This window comes from Pholis gunnellus, assembly GCF_910591455.1.
Source record: "Pholis gunnellus genome assembly, chromosome: 5".
NCBI lineage: Eukaryota > Metazoa > Chordata > Actinopteri > Perciformes > Pholidae > Pholis > Pholis gunnellus.
Genome location: NC_136531.1, coordinates 20,626,866 through 20,642,554, shown reverse-complemented (window position 1 = coordinate 20,642,554; position 15,689 = coordinate 20,626,866). Strand labels below are relative to the sequence as shown.

Here is a 15,689-nt window from a genome sequence, read left to right as displayed (position 1 = left end):
TATTTACAGCTGTGAATTCAATATGAACAGAACATCACGGTCTAATTAGTGAGCTATACAGGTCCTGGGCTGTATTCTACAGCAACGGATCCCAACCTTTTAACTTGTGCGACTGTCTTAATGTGGACTAGAGCTTACATCATCTGTCTATTAATCGACTGATTAATCGTCTTTCAAAAATTATTTCTAGGTTCCATGGGTTATATTTGCAACCAGCATGGTCATGTTGGGCGGAGTGGGTGCCCATTATTTGTCATTTGATGTCAGGAAGGATATCAGTGTGTTGAGGAACACACCCTCTTACTCCTGACACACTTGGAATGCCTGAGAGGTGCATCAAAAGCTGTTGTAAAAGTCACACAGATTTTATTTTTTCACTGGGTTCTTAAAATGTGATTGAATCTGATATTATGTTCTTGAAAGTAAATATTGAGAAGCTTGTACCGACCTGTTTGTTTTATTGGAAAAGACTATACAGCTGTGAAAGTGAGGGAATCCATGCTCTTTAACCATTATAATTTAAATTTATTGATATGTGGTACTTCATTAAGTATCAAACAAGATTGAGTTTAAAGTCAACAGTGTCAAGGATAGCCTATGAGTAATACAGAATGAAATCAATATTTGTAAATAGCATTGCACCTTGTCCCAGCATCCCTAATAAAACAATAACATCAAAGATAAACTGCATTTATATTCTGTTAAATTACATGAAAAAAACATCTGCCCACATCAGACATGTTTGGTAAACAAAGGCAACACAGCAGCAATCAATTGGCTAGACAGAAAGCTTTGCAGTAGAAGACTTTTCCTGAGTCAAAATGTACATTGTAATTAATGTATGGATTTACCATAATCTAAGTTTTTACCACATTACTCCACAGACCAGATAACTCCAACTATGTTGTAAACATATCTAGAATCTTGCATATCTAGTAGAGTTGTTACCAGACTCCTTGGAATGTGTGGGTAGCATTGGTAAGCCTGACACTCGGTCTTTCTTACAGCGATCCAGAGCTTGTTTGTAGCTGATCTTCTCCTTTGTGATGGGGTCTACAATATCCTTGATGTAGGTCGACTCGTTCTGCAGCTCCCTCATCATCGCGTTGTCGATCATTTTGGACCCGATGGCGTCAAAGATGCTCACCCTCTGGCCGGTGTTGGGATTGACCAGACCTCCCGTCAGGTGCTGAGCCTCCATGTAGTGAATGGCAGTGTCCTTCGGCATCCAGCCTTTCTGAACAGCTTCTCCCACAGACAAGCACTCCTTGGTCATGGGGTCTTCAACACCAGTGAAGGCCTTTTGTGCATTGAGTAGCCTCTGGAGTTGATTCTCCTCGATGAGGCCTCTGAGTACTGCCTTGTTAACTGGGTACCTCTGGTTGTTGCTGATGTCAATGATGCCGCCTGTTGATGCCTGAGCCTCCAGAAGTTTTTGGGCGGTGTTCTGGTCGATCAGTTTACGTGAGGTGGCGTTGCGTATTGTATAGCAGGAGTCAGTGTCTGTATCCATTATTCCAGCAATTGGAAAGATTTCTTTGGCAGTGGAGAGCTCTGAAAAGGCTTGGTTTAGTGTGGTGGACTTGTGGATTGAGTTGGGCTTCTTATTGTCACCCGCAACCAGCAAGGCAAACTCCGAGATGGGAATCTTGCCTGTTTTGTACTGTTGTAGATCATGCTCTGTCAGCCGGCCCTCTCTCAGGGCATCTTTGATAGAGTACTGCTTTCCACTCTTGCGATCCTGCAGTACAGATGTCTCTCCATCGGGTCCCAGGGAAGTAATCTCCTCCCAGTCACACTCAAGCTCCTGCAGATGAACGTACTGTTGACGATCAATCAGGCCCTGCATGTAGGCATCGTATGGGGACATGTCTTTGCCTGTATCTGGATCCAAAATGGTGATTTTGGTGGAGACATTGGTCTCTTTGGTCCTTGTCTCTGCATGCTCCTCTTTCTGCATGTTCAGCAGAAGCTGCCGGATGGTGCTGTCTCGCTGATGGATCTTGTCTTTTTCGTCCAGGATCTCGTTCTCCAGGCGCTGAGTATCAGACCCCATCATCATGCTCTTCTTCCTGCTCATCTGTGATCTCTCGCTCATCAGCCTGCTCTGCTGTTGGAAAGAAAGGCCGATGTCGTGTTTCGAGGCCTCGAGTGTCCTGAGCTCCCGGGTTAGGCTGTCCCTCTCCCTCTCTAAGTCATCTTTTTTAAAATTCAGGGTATTCTCCTCTCTTGAAGAGCTGGATTTGTTGGCCGTCAGAAAGTTGATTTTATCACTGAGACGTCTGATTTCAACTTCCATGTCCTGTCTGGTAAATTTGTGCTGAGTCACCTGTTCCCTCAGGCGATCCCTCTCGGCTTCGACGGCCTGGTCTTTCTCAACGCGGACAATCTCTTTGTACACCGTCTTCTCACCAGACTTCTCCCTCTGCAGAATCTCAAGCTTTAGGGTGATGTTACGGATGTCTCTCTGGTAACGCAACATATCGTTGGTTTCCTTGTCCATGTCTGACCGAAGGCCCGTTGTCATCCTCTCCAGTTTTGGGTCTCTTTCAACCTTCAGTACCTCCTCGACAATAATACATTCCTCAACAGGAGGTGGGGCATTTTCCAGCTGTGTGATGCGCAGACGGATCTCTCTGAGTTCAAACTCGGCTTGAATCCTCTTTTGGCGCTCATCACTCTCCCTGAGGATCCTCTCTTTGTCTTCCACCTTTGTTCTTAGCTGCTGCAACTCTATATCTAGCTGACGGCGGGTCTTTACTTCTTCATCCAGGTTCCTGCCGAGCTTCTCATGCTCAATCTGCTGCCTTGGGTCCTTCTGTAAACGCAAAACCTCCTGCACAACCACTTTCTCCTCAGGCTTCTGTCTCTCCAACAGGATGTATTTGTTTTGAAGGTCATACACCATCTCTTCAGTGTTGCGCCGCAGCTGTGCCTCGTCCCGCACATCTCTTCTCAAACGGTCAGCTTCTTTCTCCATCAGAGGATCAGGCTCGTACTTGATGACCTCTCTAGTGAGGACTTTTGTCTCGATCTTGGACTTCTCAACCTTCCATTCATCTCTCTCTTTCTTGAGCAGTCTCACCTGGTCCTCGAGGGAGTTGTAGGTGGTGCGTAAATGGTTCACCTGATCATTAAGCCTCAGAATCTCTCTCTCATTTTCAGGGCTCCTTTCCTCCTTAACCACCTCTTGGAGAACTTCCTTCACCTCCACCTTGGGCTTCTCAGAGCGAAGGATAGTCACATCAGTGGTGACCTGGGTGATCTCCCTGTCCAGATCAGAGCGCTGCTTGCTGGAGTCTTGTATGTCTTTCCTGAGCCGCATTATCTCCACCTCTGTGTTGGGGTCTATCCGGTAGATCTCATTGACGATTTCCTTCACCTCAACTTTTGGCTTCCAGCTTTGAACTTCTCGGTAGCGACTGTGGAGCTCCATCACCTCTGTGGACAAGGAGTTGTTTGCAATCTTCTCTTCATCCAAGCTTTTTTGAACCCTCTTAGATTCACTGATGAGCTCAGGGTCTTGCTCAATCGTTTTCACTTCCTTAGTGATGACCTTGGGTTTAATGTTAGGAATCAGTCTCTCAAGTGCATTAATCTGGCTCCTCGTCTGGAAGATTTCATCATTAATGTGCTTGATCTTGTTGCTTTCATCAGAAATTTCCGTCTCAAATGTCCGCACCGCTCTCAACATCTCCGGATTCTGTTCCACTTTCACCACTTCCTTCTTAACCACCCTCTCTTTGATGGTCGGTTTCTTCTGCTGAAGAATCGTGACTTCTGTCCTCATCTGGATGTGTTCCCCATCTCTCACTCGAACTTCATCTCTCATCCTCGCCATCTCGTCTCTCAGCTTAGCGGCCTCTACGTCCAGCTGAGGATCTCTCTCAAACTCGGTCACCTCTCTGGTCAACAGTTTGGGTGGCATGCTTTTGAGATTTTCCTCCAGGATAATGATTTTCTTGTTGAACACCTCAACCTCAGTGTGGGTGGTGCTACGCTTCAGGGACTCTTCATGCAGTGTTCTCTGCAGATCAGACAAATCGGTTTCCAGTTTTGGGTCGCGGTAGTACTGCAGTACTTCTTTCTCCTCAAGACGCTCCACTCCTCTGCGACTCTTCAGCGACATCAACCTGTCATTAAAGGTTCTCAGGTCTGCCTCGGCATGAGCTTTCCTCTCCTTCTCTTCGTCCAGCTCTTTACACAGACCGTCCAGCTCAAAAGTATTCCTTTGCTGGCTTTCAAGCTGCACTTGTTGATGTGCCACAAGTTGGACTTTCTCTTCATTCTGCAGCAGGAAAAGCAAATTAGTTGGATAGCAATAAGTTGTGAAACGATTTGTTTTGCGATGTAGCTTTAAGTAGTTTTATAGAAAACATGTTTTGTACTGAAAAGGTGACCTGCTTTCTTACTTGTAAAATGAGATTCTTTGCCAAGTCCATCTGTTTTTGGCGTTGGGTGTTTTCAGCTGTTGCTTCAGTGTATCGGTTGACCAGATCCTTTTCCTGCAATAAACAAAGAGACACAGCAAACCATCAGCCACCTTGATCTTCTAATGAATGTAACACATTTACATTAATTTAATGAGTTTAAATGTTACCTGTCTCTGAACACCATCAGCCAGTGTCATCATAGTAGGTTTCTTGGCAACAGTGGCTCCAGCGTCCTCTAGTCTACTGTTGTATTTGTCAACGTTGACCTCGTAATCCTGCACAGACATGAGAATCAGGCTTAGAGCACAAAGTCATTCTCAGTCACAAAGTCAAGTACGCTTGTTTTCCCAGTAGTGGACTATTTGCAATTTATTTTTTAATTGAAAGACCATGAATTAGAAAGTTGATACAATTATGTCATCACTGATGGTAACAATTGGGATATTTTAGTTTCCTATCACCAATTCAGTCCCTTGCTAATATTTTACAGCATTGTGTTACAATTCATTTGAGTCTTACATTGAGGAGACCCTGCAGGTCTTGAGACAGGTCCGTCATTCTGTCCATGTCATCTCCCTTCCTCTTCAGGTCATCGATCACCCTCTGTGGTGAAAAGTTTAACCGATGTTAATCACTGTGAGTTATTTATATCATCTATCATTTACTTGAAGCTGATTTTTCAGATTTAAAAGGAGAGAAGCACGTGTGTAAATAAATATCGGCCTCACCTCTTGGGAGCTCTCCCTGGCAGCAACCTGAGACAGATTATCATTGTAGTTTATCGTGTTTTGCGGCAGTTGATCCATGAAGGAATTCAGGGATTGGGACGTACTCTGAAACTCCTGGTTCTTGGTTGCAGCTTCTTGTAAGATGTTTTCTCTGAGATAATTCATCAATATGACAGAAAATTAAACAATTGACTTGGTAAAACCTCTGCTTTCTAATTCAAAGGTTTTGCTTTCTTTTGTACCTTTTCCTTAAAACATATTTTTATCTGAGGTGAAATTAGCTTAAACCTTTGCCTGATCATATTAATGTATCTGCTTTCTGTATGTAGTTTTAATATAATGTGAAACAAGAAAAGTTGTATACACTATTATACTGCATACAAACTCGTCAAAGTAAAGGATTTCACAAAATCAAGCAAAGAAATAAAAAGAGATTAAAATCATTTTTTTGAAATATTTTTTTTTCCCTACAGAATTACTAGAACTAGATAACAGTTAGCGGTTTGTTTGGCTAACAGCTAACGGAACTACCAGTACACACACTACTGTACCTCTCCTTCAGCTGGTTGTCCACGTTGGCGTAGCGGTTCTGCAGCTGCTTGACCTCTGTTCTCTGGCGCCGGATGTCAGGGCAGTACTCCTGGTAGCCCTGCTGCAGAGAGCTGCACAGCTGCTCCGTGGTCTCCAGATCCTTACTCAGCTTCTTCACGTCGTCCTGAGCTGCCGTCACAGACTTTCGCTGGTACTGAATACGGCAAAGGAGACACGCAATTTATAATCAGTCAACTCTAAGTTGAACCAATGAGAAAAAGAACCACCTTTTATGTGGTAGAGGTAAGATTTCCTCACCCGAATGTCCTCAGCGCGGGCTTGGATTGCATTTGGCACTTCAGGGATTGGACCATCTTCACTCAGACTTTTCTCCAACCCAGAGACGAGGCCGTCCACCTGCTTAATCTGACTCTCCAGGTTGAGAGAAGCATTAGCTCTGAAAAAAAGGAGGAATGCATTGATAAGTGGCGGCCTACTGAGATTATCTGGTACGGAAGCACAGCTCGACAAAGACAGACAGATGTACATCTATAAAAATATGACTGGTGTTAATGTTTTTTTTTTTTTAAATGTTTATTGAGGGAAAAGTTGCAGTTTTTAAACAGGGATAAAACCACCGCATACATGCAACTTCCCAATCAAAACATACACTTACTTCTTGGTGTAGAGGTCAGCGAGTGCGGCGATGCTGTTGTGCTTGTTGTTGGCATCGCTCAGCTTGAGTGGCAGTGCAGAGGAGGTACTGTTGGCATCTTTGGACAGCAGGGGTTGCAGGTCAGCCTGAGCTGCCTGCTTCTGCTGCTCCAGAGCCTTCAGAGCCCTGGCAGTTTCCTATAAGGGACGAATATAGATGCTTTAGACACTTGCGCTCATAAACGGTAGGGCAGTCATTACTTATCAGACATAAAATCCTCCAGAGAATAAAGGCAGAAACATGCTAACAGGAACGATCTTGGCTCCAGTGATTAAGGATTAAATGAATAACATCGGTTGTCTGTGACTTCCGTTCTCTCACCTCCTGTTCCCTCAGCCTCTTGGCCAGATCTCCGGCCGGGTCGTTGCGGTTCAGCGGGGCTCGCAGGCGGCTCAGCATGCTCTCCTCAGCACTGGCCAGGTCACCGTCCAGCTTGTCCAGCTGCTGAGACAGGGCTTGCGCTTTGGGATCCAGCGGGGCAGAAGACACTGGGGCTGAAAGAGGAAACAGGGACGTTTATTAGTTGCCTTGTCTGATTGTGGCCTTGAGATAAAAATGTGCAACTATTTGTGCAGCTGGTGTTAAATCATCATCATGGTTTAAAGAAGCATTGATGCCTCATAATGAGAATATTTAACTGATAGACAATTACCTGATTTTAGGGACCTGGAGACCTCGGATTTGTGATTCTTCAGCGATGCCGCCAGACCAGCTCTTCTTTTCTTGATGTCTGACAGTTCCCCACCCATCCTAATGAATTGGAAAAAAGTGGATGGACACAGTATTATTGACTGATATCTTTGCATTGTTTTGTTGTAGCTGCATAATAATTCAAGCCTGCATTACTTACAGGTCCACTTTGTCGATGGCCTCTGGATCAGGTGGAGGGATCTGGAAGAAAACTCCCGGGAAGTTTTTTGTTGCCCCATTAGTGGAGGTTATGGCCCAGTTCTCATCTGAGTTCGATTTCAGGGTGAACTTCTCGCCTCTTTCCAGAGAATCCTGGATGGTGATAATAAACGAAACACACACGCAAAAGGTTTAGACAGGAAACGTGAAATGAACCATCTCAGCTGTGAATATTTGGCAGTTTCTGCTGGTTAAGAAGCTCCACCTTATCTGTCTTCCATTCACACAGGGACTCCACTGTGGTGGGTCTGTTGGGGGGGATGCGTCGCAGCTTCAGAGGAGCGATGGTAGTGCTGCGTCTCCTCAGGTCGGCCAGCTGCTGTTCACAGTTCTGTACGGCCTTCTCCTCGGCCTGGTGGGAAACAACATCTTATCAATACTCATCTCCTGGTAGAGTGTCCAAAATGTTTAAATCTTTTTTTCAGTGTTAACTATGGGGAAAAACAACTGAGCTGGACTTCTTTTACCTCTTTTAAATTGAGGGAAATGTGTGAGATTCACAGCTAAATAAAAGCAAACAGTATCCAAGCCTTTATAAAAAATATTAAAAAATACAAAAAGAAAGAATGTGGCTTTCATTTTTGATGGATGTGTATTGTAGTATTTGTGCATATTTGTATACCTACCTTGTAACTTAAGTAGGTAGGTATACAAATGTCTAACATACAATAATAAAGAAATAGATCATTCTTACAATGTGTCCTTTTTCAGTTCTTCATATAACTTTCACAATAAGAGAAGTGGGTGCTACAGTGTTTTTTTTTTATCCCACAGGGAGGTGCAAGTTGAATTTGTTATGTGCATGGACTTGCAGTCCTTGATTCTGTCTCTAAAAGCTGTTCTGTACCTCGAGCTGCAGCAATGTCTCCGAGGTGCTCTTCTTGCTGATGGAATTGGGGTCCAGGCTCTTGTTGAGTTTGGACAGCGTCTCTGACAGCTGCTCAGTCTCCATTTGGTACTGTAAAAATAGCACAAATGCATATTTCTTCAGTATAAATCCTGAATGGGTCAACCTTAATGTCTTCTCACACAAACGTGACTCAAACGCAGATCATCATAATGGCAAATTGTGGTGTATGGTGTTCCCATATTTACCCTTTTGTATTCCTCCACACTGTCCAGGTGTGTCTCTTGACAAATACAGAGATTGAGGAATTTCTGCCACTCGTTTCGAACAGCGTCTTTCTGAGTCTGGAGATGGGACGTGATATCATGAGTGATCCTAACTTGCATTTCAGTGGCATTCACATTAGTTTAAAGGTTATAAATTTAAAGACTTTTGGCCTTCAAAGTGCTGCCTTTGCTTGGAAAGCTGTGCCTTCTGGGTAATGAGACCTACTTGTATAGTGTCACTGGCTGGGTGCTTCAGTCCAATGAGTCTTTCTCCTTCGTCCTGGAGTCTGTTCACCTCGCTCTCGTGGGACAGCAGGCTGTTGTTCTTGAAGTTCTGATTGAGGTCAAATGAGTGTGGTTATTAAGCTGTCCGGTTATCCAAATACAGAAGAACTAACTCAGTTTAGATTACTCACACACAAGCAACATCATCAAATTAATGAGGCCGTTAACGGTTCACTGACCTCGTACTGCCTGCGGACATCGGGTGGGTCCACCATGCGGTCACTCCAGTCCTGCTTTTTGATCTTATCTTGCTCTTCTCCCAGGAAGACCAGTTCTTTGTTGGAGCCGTGCATGTATTCGTACAGGCTGGTCAGATAGTGGCGACGCCACTTGGAGTTGTCCTGAGGCGAAAATTAAAGGACACTCAATTAAACCTGAGAAGCTCTGAGTGCATAAATGTTTCTGACAAAATGAAACAGGATTTTTTAGTTTTTAGTTTTTGGCTTCCTTCATTTTATGTATTACTTGTTGAAAATAAAACAAATGGTATATCCGTCAGGGAGAAGAGGCAAATAGCTCAACATTCGTTTTAATATTTGGACATTTTATTTACCAAGATGATATAGCAAAGGACTGTACATGAAGAGAAGAAAATAAAATGTGTGTCTTAAAGGTCAAAAAGGAAATAGTATATGTGTTGTAACTTTAAAGAGAAAAGTGATGAGACATTTCTCAAAATCACCCAAATAGATGTTCACTCATTGTCTTTATAGTCAACTCAAATACATATAACAGAAATGTAGCTTTTACATCAACACTACTCACCAGTAGATTGCTGTACTGCTTCTTCAGCTCCACATATTTCTCCTATAAAAACAAGACAACAACAAACCTCATGAGCTGCTGAAAACCGTGTTTCATTGAGATTAAAGAAGGCATTAAAGGATTTAGATCAGCTGCTGTGGTGAATGCAGAGCGCTCAAAGATCAAGTGAAGACACCCAGAATATTTCCATGTATGCTGACCTTGCTGCCTGCCGAGCTGACGCAGAGCTGCGAGTTGTAGGCCTCGACCTGTTTGTGCAGGATGTTGTGAGCAGCGACTTGCTTCTCCAAGTCTGCCATGCTGGGGCCGTACTCCTCCGCGTTCACCAGTTTCTGAGAGCACACGGGAGGAAGACAGTTAATGATGTGTGGACACAAATAACCACCAGGTCTGACAGGCTCCACACTCTTTAGTTAGTTGTGTAGTTTAACTCGCTCAGCTCAACAATTTTATGTTACAACGAGTTTAAAGGATTTGTTTTCTGTAGTGTTCTTATTGTCAACCAGTCCCTAAAAGAAACTAAATACACAAGTCTGTGGCTCTCAGGCCGAAGCCCATTTGTTCCTGAAGATGTTAATCTGAAGAAAATATTTCAGAGATATAAAGTTTAATTTTTAGAAAAGGCTCAGTCATTTTTGTAAACAGATGGGTACTGTAGTTTTTATCCAACATTACGAAAACTGGAGTAAATAGGGCATTTGTTAGGGACTATTTTCAGCGATGGATTAATACACTTTTGGTATATGAATAGGAATTTACAGCAGCAGGACCAGTATGTGGGGTTGATTAAAAATAAACTATAGTTCATAATAAAGGTCACCGATTGAACAATGGAGCTCTGTGACAGAGAAATAAGATATATCAGGGCTACACAGGCAGTATACATACATGTATGTATGTATATTTATATATATATATATATATATATATATATATATATAGCCTCATTGTTGGTTTTGGGCTTTTTAAGTGATTAGTTGACAATAACAAACATAACATACTGCCAACGTTACCCTTTAAGATCAAACCTATAATCAAACCTGGATCTACTAATCATTAAGGCAGACTGGCTCAAATGTACAGTGTTATTGTACGCACTTGCTTCTCATTGAAAACAGGCGCCCAGTCGATTCTGGGCATCCGAGACACGTCGTCAACCTGCTCGAAGATGTCTCGGTAGATGACGCAGTCCTTCAACCAGCGCTCGTGGAGTTGGAGGACACTGGAGTCATCAGAGGGCAGAAGAGATGCAAAGAAACAAAGAAGTTTGTGTTTATTGAGACCCATAGTCTAAATTACAATGTGAAATAATCATACGAATAAATGCAGATCACAACAAGTTGATCTACAAATGAAAATAAAGAGAAACTTTTTCCAGTTTAATTTAATTTGAATTTGAAACCATCTTGTATACCGTCATTCTCTTTAAGCAAGTTTATCAGTTTTTTTTTTATCATGCACCGATCAACTTTGCTTCCTTAACATGCCGTCTTTCAGACTAGTGGAAAGAAAACATGCAAAATACACATTTAGCTGTTTATTTTACTACTTTGTCTATCTGAGTCTGTAGATTTTTCCTAAATTCACCAAAAATGTACATTAGAAACTGCCTCACTTGCATATTTAAAGAGAATGTTCAATGCAAAAAGTAATTGTCTTAATGTAAGTAATCAACTGGGGAAATTTCGTGGTAACATCTTTTAGTTACATTTTTTACTCTAATGACCTGTAGTGTCTCCCCTCAAACCTTCCGTAAAGGTCTGAGGGGGCGCCACACTTTGGACAGCAATGTTGTGATTGTATGTTGTATCTATTCTCTCACTCTACTCACTCGCTCTCTATCTCTCGGGCCTGTGGATGTTTGGCCTTCTTGGCTTTGTCGACGTCCAGGAAGAGGTCCTTCAGCAGGCCCTCAGCCTCGCCCAGCCTTTCGGATACCTCAGTCTGGTGCTGATAGGGCTGCTCATTCTTGTCATTCTCAACATCCTGGTGGAAGTAGACAACAGTTCTTTCATTAAGGGAGGGCTGCCGGTAAAAGTGATTTGTTTGTGTTCGTCTTTCAGTGTGTGTTCTCACCACAGCCAGCAGTTCCTCGGACCTGAGGATGTCTTTCGCCAGTGTGTCGGCATTCTTTTGCATCTGAGCGACCATTACGGCAATGCTGGTCTGGGGCCTGCAGGGTGAGGAGGAGGAGGACACAGATCAGACGGTGCGTTACCGAGCTTGAGCTCAGCATTTCAACTCTCATGGTCCACAATCCCCCTCAGAGTGCCCAATCATCCGAGAGACTCACCAGTTTTTTCACTCTTTTGTATTATCTGACTGATGTCTGTTTATCAAGTCCAAACCTAACCCGACAAATCACGCACGTTGACAACGAAAGATGAACTAAACCCATAATTCTAAATTCATTTCTAGAAACAAGAGGTCTATGTGTGATGTGGAGTATAGGATTAGAATAAAGATAACACATGATGATGATTCCAATTCCAATCCAATACATTTTTCATATTGTTTTTACCACACATTCATTCACCGGCAAGTTGCTCTTTAGCACCAGTTGTGGCAAAAACATTTTTTTGTAAATACCCTTTAACTCTGAGAAAAATCCTCACAACATGCATTATTACACTCTACAGTCAGTTTCAGCTGCACAAAAAAACCCACAAACCATGACAAGACATTTAACATTTAATTTACAGCCAGGACTTCATTCATGCACTAAAATCTCTGAAATAACGCTGATGTGTAACACCGACCCAAAGAATGTTGGCAAGGACCTCGCTGGTCAATTGACCCTCATACCAAAGCTACCTCAAAGTAAAAAGACATGTCTTTCTGACAGAAACAAACACATGTCATATATAGTAGATTTATGATGGCCTAAATGCTATTTAGCAGCACTCTTTAATCATGGAGCGAGAGAGGACAGAGGAGTTCCTCTTCCTGCACTGACTCATTAAGCTGCAAGCTGATCTGGTTCTGCAGCTGCTTTGACAATGGCCTCTCTATACCTGCTCACTCAGCAGGAGAGACAGGTATGTGCTGCACGCACGCACGCGCGCACGCACACTTCATCCAAATGAATACTTGTGCTATTGTTTAAACCACCTCTGACACATCCTAATCAGTGAGATGTTGCTTTCTCTGCTGGCAAACAAACAAAAGAAAGAAAGAGACAATGAAGACAAGGACTCATATGAGTCAGCAGACCACGGATTAATGAAGAGGTGTGATTCTATGATATACATGCTTTTATACCACCTGGTTTTTCTTGTCACCTGTCTTTGATTCTTTTAATCCCTTGTTTGCTTTCTGAGAATAAATCAAAAGCGTCTTTATTTTCTAATAATAACTATAATCTTGATAACGGTTTGTCTGACATGATGTATTTTTATAAAACATAGTAAGAATAAAGCAAAAGAAAAGAAACAAAACTGTCATTAAATTTGAGGTCTGTCCCTTTTCCTGCTGTGAGAAACAATATGAATAAAATAAAGGCGGTTTCTTTTGGTGAGGTCAAATAATAGTGACACAAGGTTCATTACAGAATTAGCATCTACTGGATGTGAGGGAGGGGAGGTTGTGGAGGACATGAGTTCTTTAACATTAACGATGGTCAAGGAGCTGAATGTCGGGTCACAGCTGGGGACACGTGTGTCTGCGTCCAGTGTTCAGTTTAGTGTGTCTTTGCTCTGACCTGGGGTGCAGAGTGGCTGTTTGTCAGGACGTCACAGGAGGTTTTTAGGTTTTTCTGTTGCAATTAGTTCCTCCACAACAGCTGACAGTAGTGCTACTAAAGGACTGCATTCAAGAGAAGCATACAGCACACTTCCTCTGTGTGCTTCCTTTGAATACAATAGAGCATTGTCTACTCAAACCCTTCGGCAGTGACTGCTGCTTGAGTTTTAAAAGTGAATACTTCTGTCAACAAGCACAAGTTTTGTGTTTAGTGAGCTAAATGGCAACTTCCGATGACAAAGAATACCCTAAAAATATAGACAATATAGTGAGTTAAAAATGACTTAATGAGTGTACGGTTGCATTCATGAATGGCGAGCAGGTACGGCTGATTTGGCACGAAAGTGGGATAACTGGATAACCCGCATAATTTAGAAGGGCTTGCCTGCATTTTCTGGATTAGTTGGAAGATCACAAAACGTGCACCACAAAACACTCCCTGATTTAATTACAACTTTTAAATCGCCTCCCAGCTTCCAGTTTTAGGTAATGAAATTCAGTTGTGTTGAATTTTGGGTCTCAAAGAGGTTGAAAGCAGCACAAAGCTGGAGATATTCTCAGCAGGTTCAGCACCAATCACATCACAAAGAGGGATTTCATTTCATTGGAATAAGATAATTAAAAGCTCCGCTCTGCCCGTTGACTACCCACAAAGAACAGTTGACCTTAAATGACACTTCTGCTGGTATGAAACCAAAGAAAAGAATGATTGATTCAGTCTGACAATCTATTTGTCGAAGAATGGAAAATGAATCAACAACACGTTTGATTATCGATTAATAATCAAAGTAATTGATCATGTAAAGATGTGAAATATTTGCTGGATTTGCTGTGTTTCTCTGTTTTCTATCATTTCACTTGAAATAAAAAAGAAATATTTATGGGCTGTTGGTCAGACAAAACAAACAAAACGTGGGCTCTGGGAGATTGTGCTGTGGATTTGAAAAAACAAAATATGCCTCAACAATAAAAGTAATTAGTCGCAGCCCTATTTATCACGGTCTTCATTGATTTAGTTGCTGATTGGAATCTCTTCAGGGCTGAATGGAGTGAGCAACATGTCCTGTGTCGCATCGTAAAGTAGGCCTACAGTTGGGAACCAACGCCCTCATGAGAGAAAGAAACCAGCTGAGCAGTAGAGACTGCCCAGCCCTCACACATCGGCCGTCAGACAACATGTCCAGGGTAGGAGCAAGGCGAAACCACCTGCCTGTGAAACCACGTCAGTATTATGACATCAAACAGGGACAAAACAGGTGGAATGTATGAATCGTTTTGGCAGCTGAATGTGTCTCTTTGTCCGTCGTCTGACAAACTGACAAGACCATCAAAGGCCATTATGTCAATAAATCTCATCATTACTAAGAGAAGTACAGGACAGAGTGAAATTGTCTTCTCTTCACCTGCAGTGAGAGATTCTTTTGACACTTTACAATGAATGAACTTTTGTCTCCTTACTGTCCATGTCTCCTTACGTTTGATACATGAAAGGGACATTTCACATCAAATTAAGCTTCTTTATTTTCAACAACTTGACTTCAAATTGCAACCAGCCTTCTTCCTCCACCCAACAATTTTATAACATGTAGAGTGTGAGCGACATATATTGTTCTACGTCTTAAACAGCAGCCAGACACAAGAAAAGCCACATCACACACACACTTCTCAGAGGATAGAGATTTTTTTTTTTTCTCATTGAAATATGATCACCAACAACAATGTTTTGCTGCCCGCCTCGAGTGTAAGTCTCGACTCCAATTTGGTGAAAACAGGCCCATGCAGATTGAAAAGAGCTGATGACATTTGTTCTCTCTGTGACTTCCACCTCCAGTTATTTTCACGAGTTCCACCTCTCGTCTTTAAGCACATGGTCCCACCTCATGCTTACAAAGTAAACCTGACCTCAGGGCCCTTCAAACAGCCTGTCAAACATCTCGTGAAGCTTTCACCATAAACTGAGGATTAACCTTGGCTTAACGCAGCACTTGAATTCAGTGGAGAAACTGCCTGAGCAAACTTCCAATGCAGCCATAATGCAGCGCTGAGAGGGAAAGAGGACAACGGCACGCACAGGAAACATGACACAGTTTTTGGGCTGGGGAAGAACAGGAGGAGGGGTGACATGACCGAGATACAGTGTCACCACACACATACATTAATACGTGCATTACATTCATAAAGTCTTTTGGGGGAAAAAACTCACTTGGTTGCCTTGCTCGAGCTCTTGGACGTACTGTCCTTTTTCCTTGAAAACATCCTGCAGGTTGTGTGGGGTCAGGCAAACAAAAATTTCTCTCTCGCTCTCCTTTACTCCTTCTTCGTCCCGGTCTTCCTCACCCTGTGGCTTCCACTCGTCTCTCCTCTCTCTTTGGTTCCTCTCACACACACTCACGTCAGAGCAGGGTTTGACGCTGGCAGCTCCTCCCAGACAGGTTAGCAGGTGTGTCACCACCCAGACATCCACCTTGC

The 15,689-nt window shown here is 42.8% G+C and overlaps 1 protein-coding gene across 1 annotated transcript; it reads right to left on the bottom strand.

The window, feature by feature from the left end:
- Window positions 1-438: 438 nt before the first annotated feature.
- evpla (envoplakin a) lies at window positions 439-15,570 on the bottom strand. Its single transcript, XM_079159403.1, has 22 exons — window positions 15,424-15,570; window positions 11,556-11,652; window positions 11,311-11,465; window positions 10,578-10,701; window positions 9,680-9,811; window positions 9,480-9,521; window positions 8,894-9,055; window positions 8,656-8,763; window positions 8,412-8,507; window positions 8,164-8,274; window positions 7,522-7,668; window positions 7,258-7,409; window positions 7,060-7,157; window positions 6,729-6,901; window positions 6,369-6,544; window positions 6,011-6,149; window positions 5,713-5,906; window positions 5,162-5,312; window positions 4,953-5,036; window positions 4,601-4,708; window positions 4,413-4,505; window positions 439-4,288 (listed from the first exon to the last, which is right to left on the bottom strand). The coding sequence occupies exons 1-22, from the start codon at window positions 15,474-15,476 to the stop codon at window positions 917-919; spliced, it is 5,967 nt and encodes a 1,988-aa protein (XP_079015529.1). The 5' UTR covers window positions 15,477-15,570; the 3' UTR covers window positions 439-916.
- Between the last annotated feature and the right edge of the window lie 119 nt (window positions 15,571-15,689).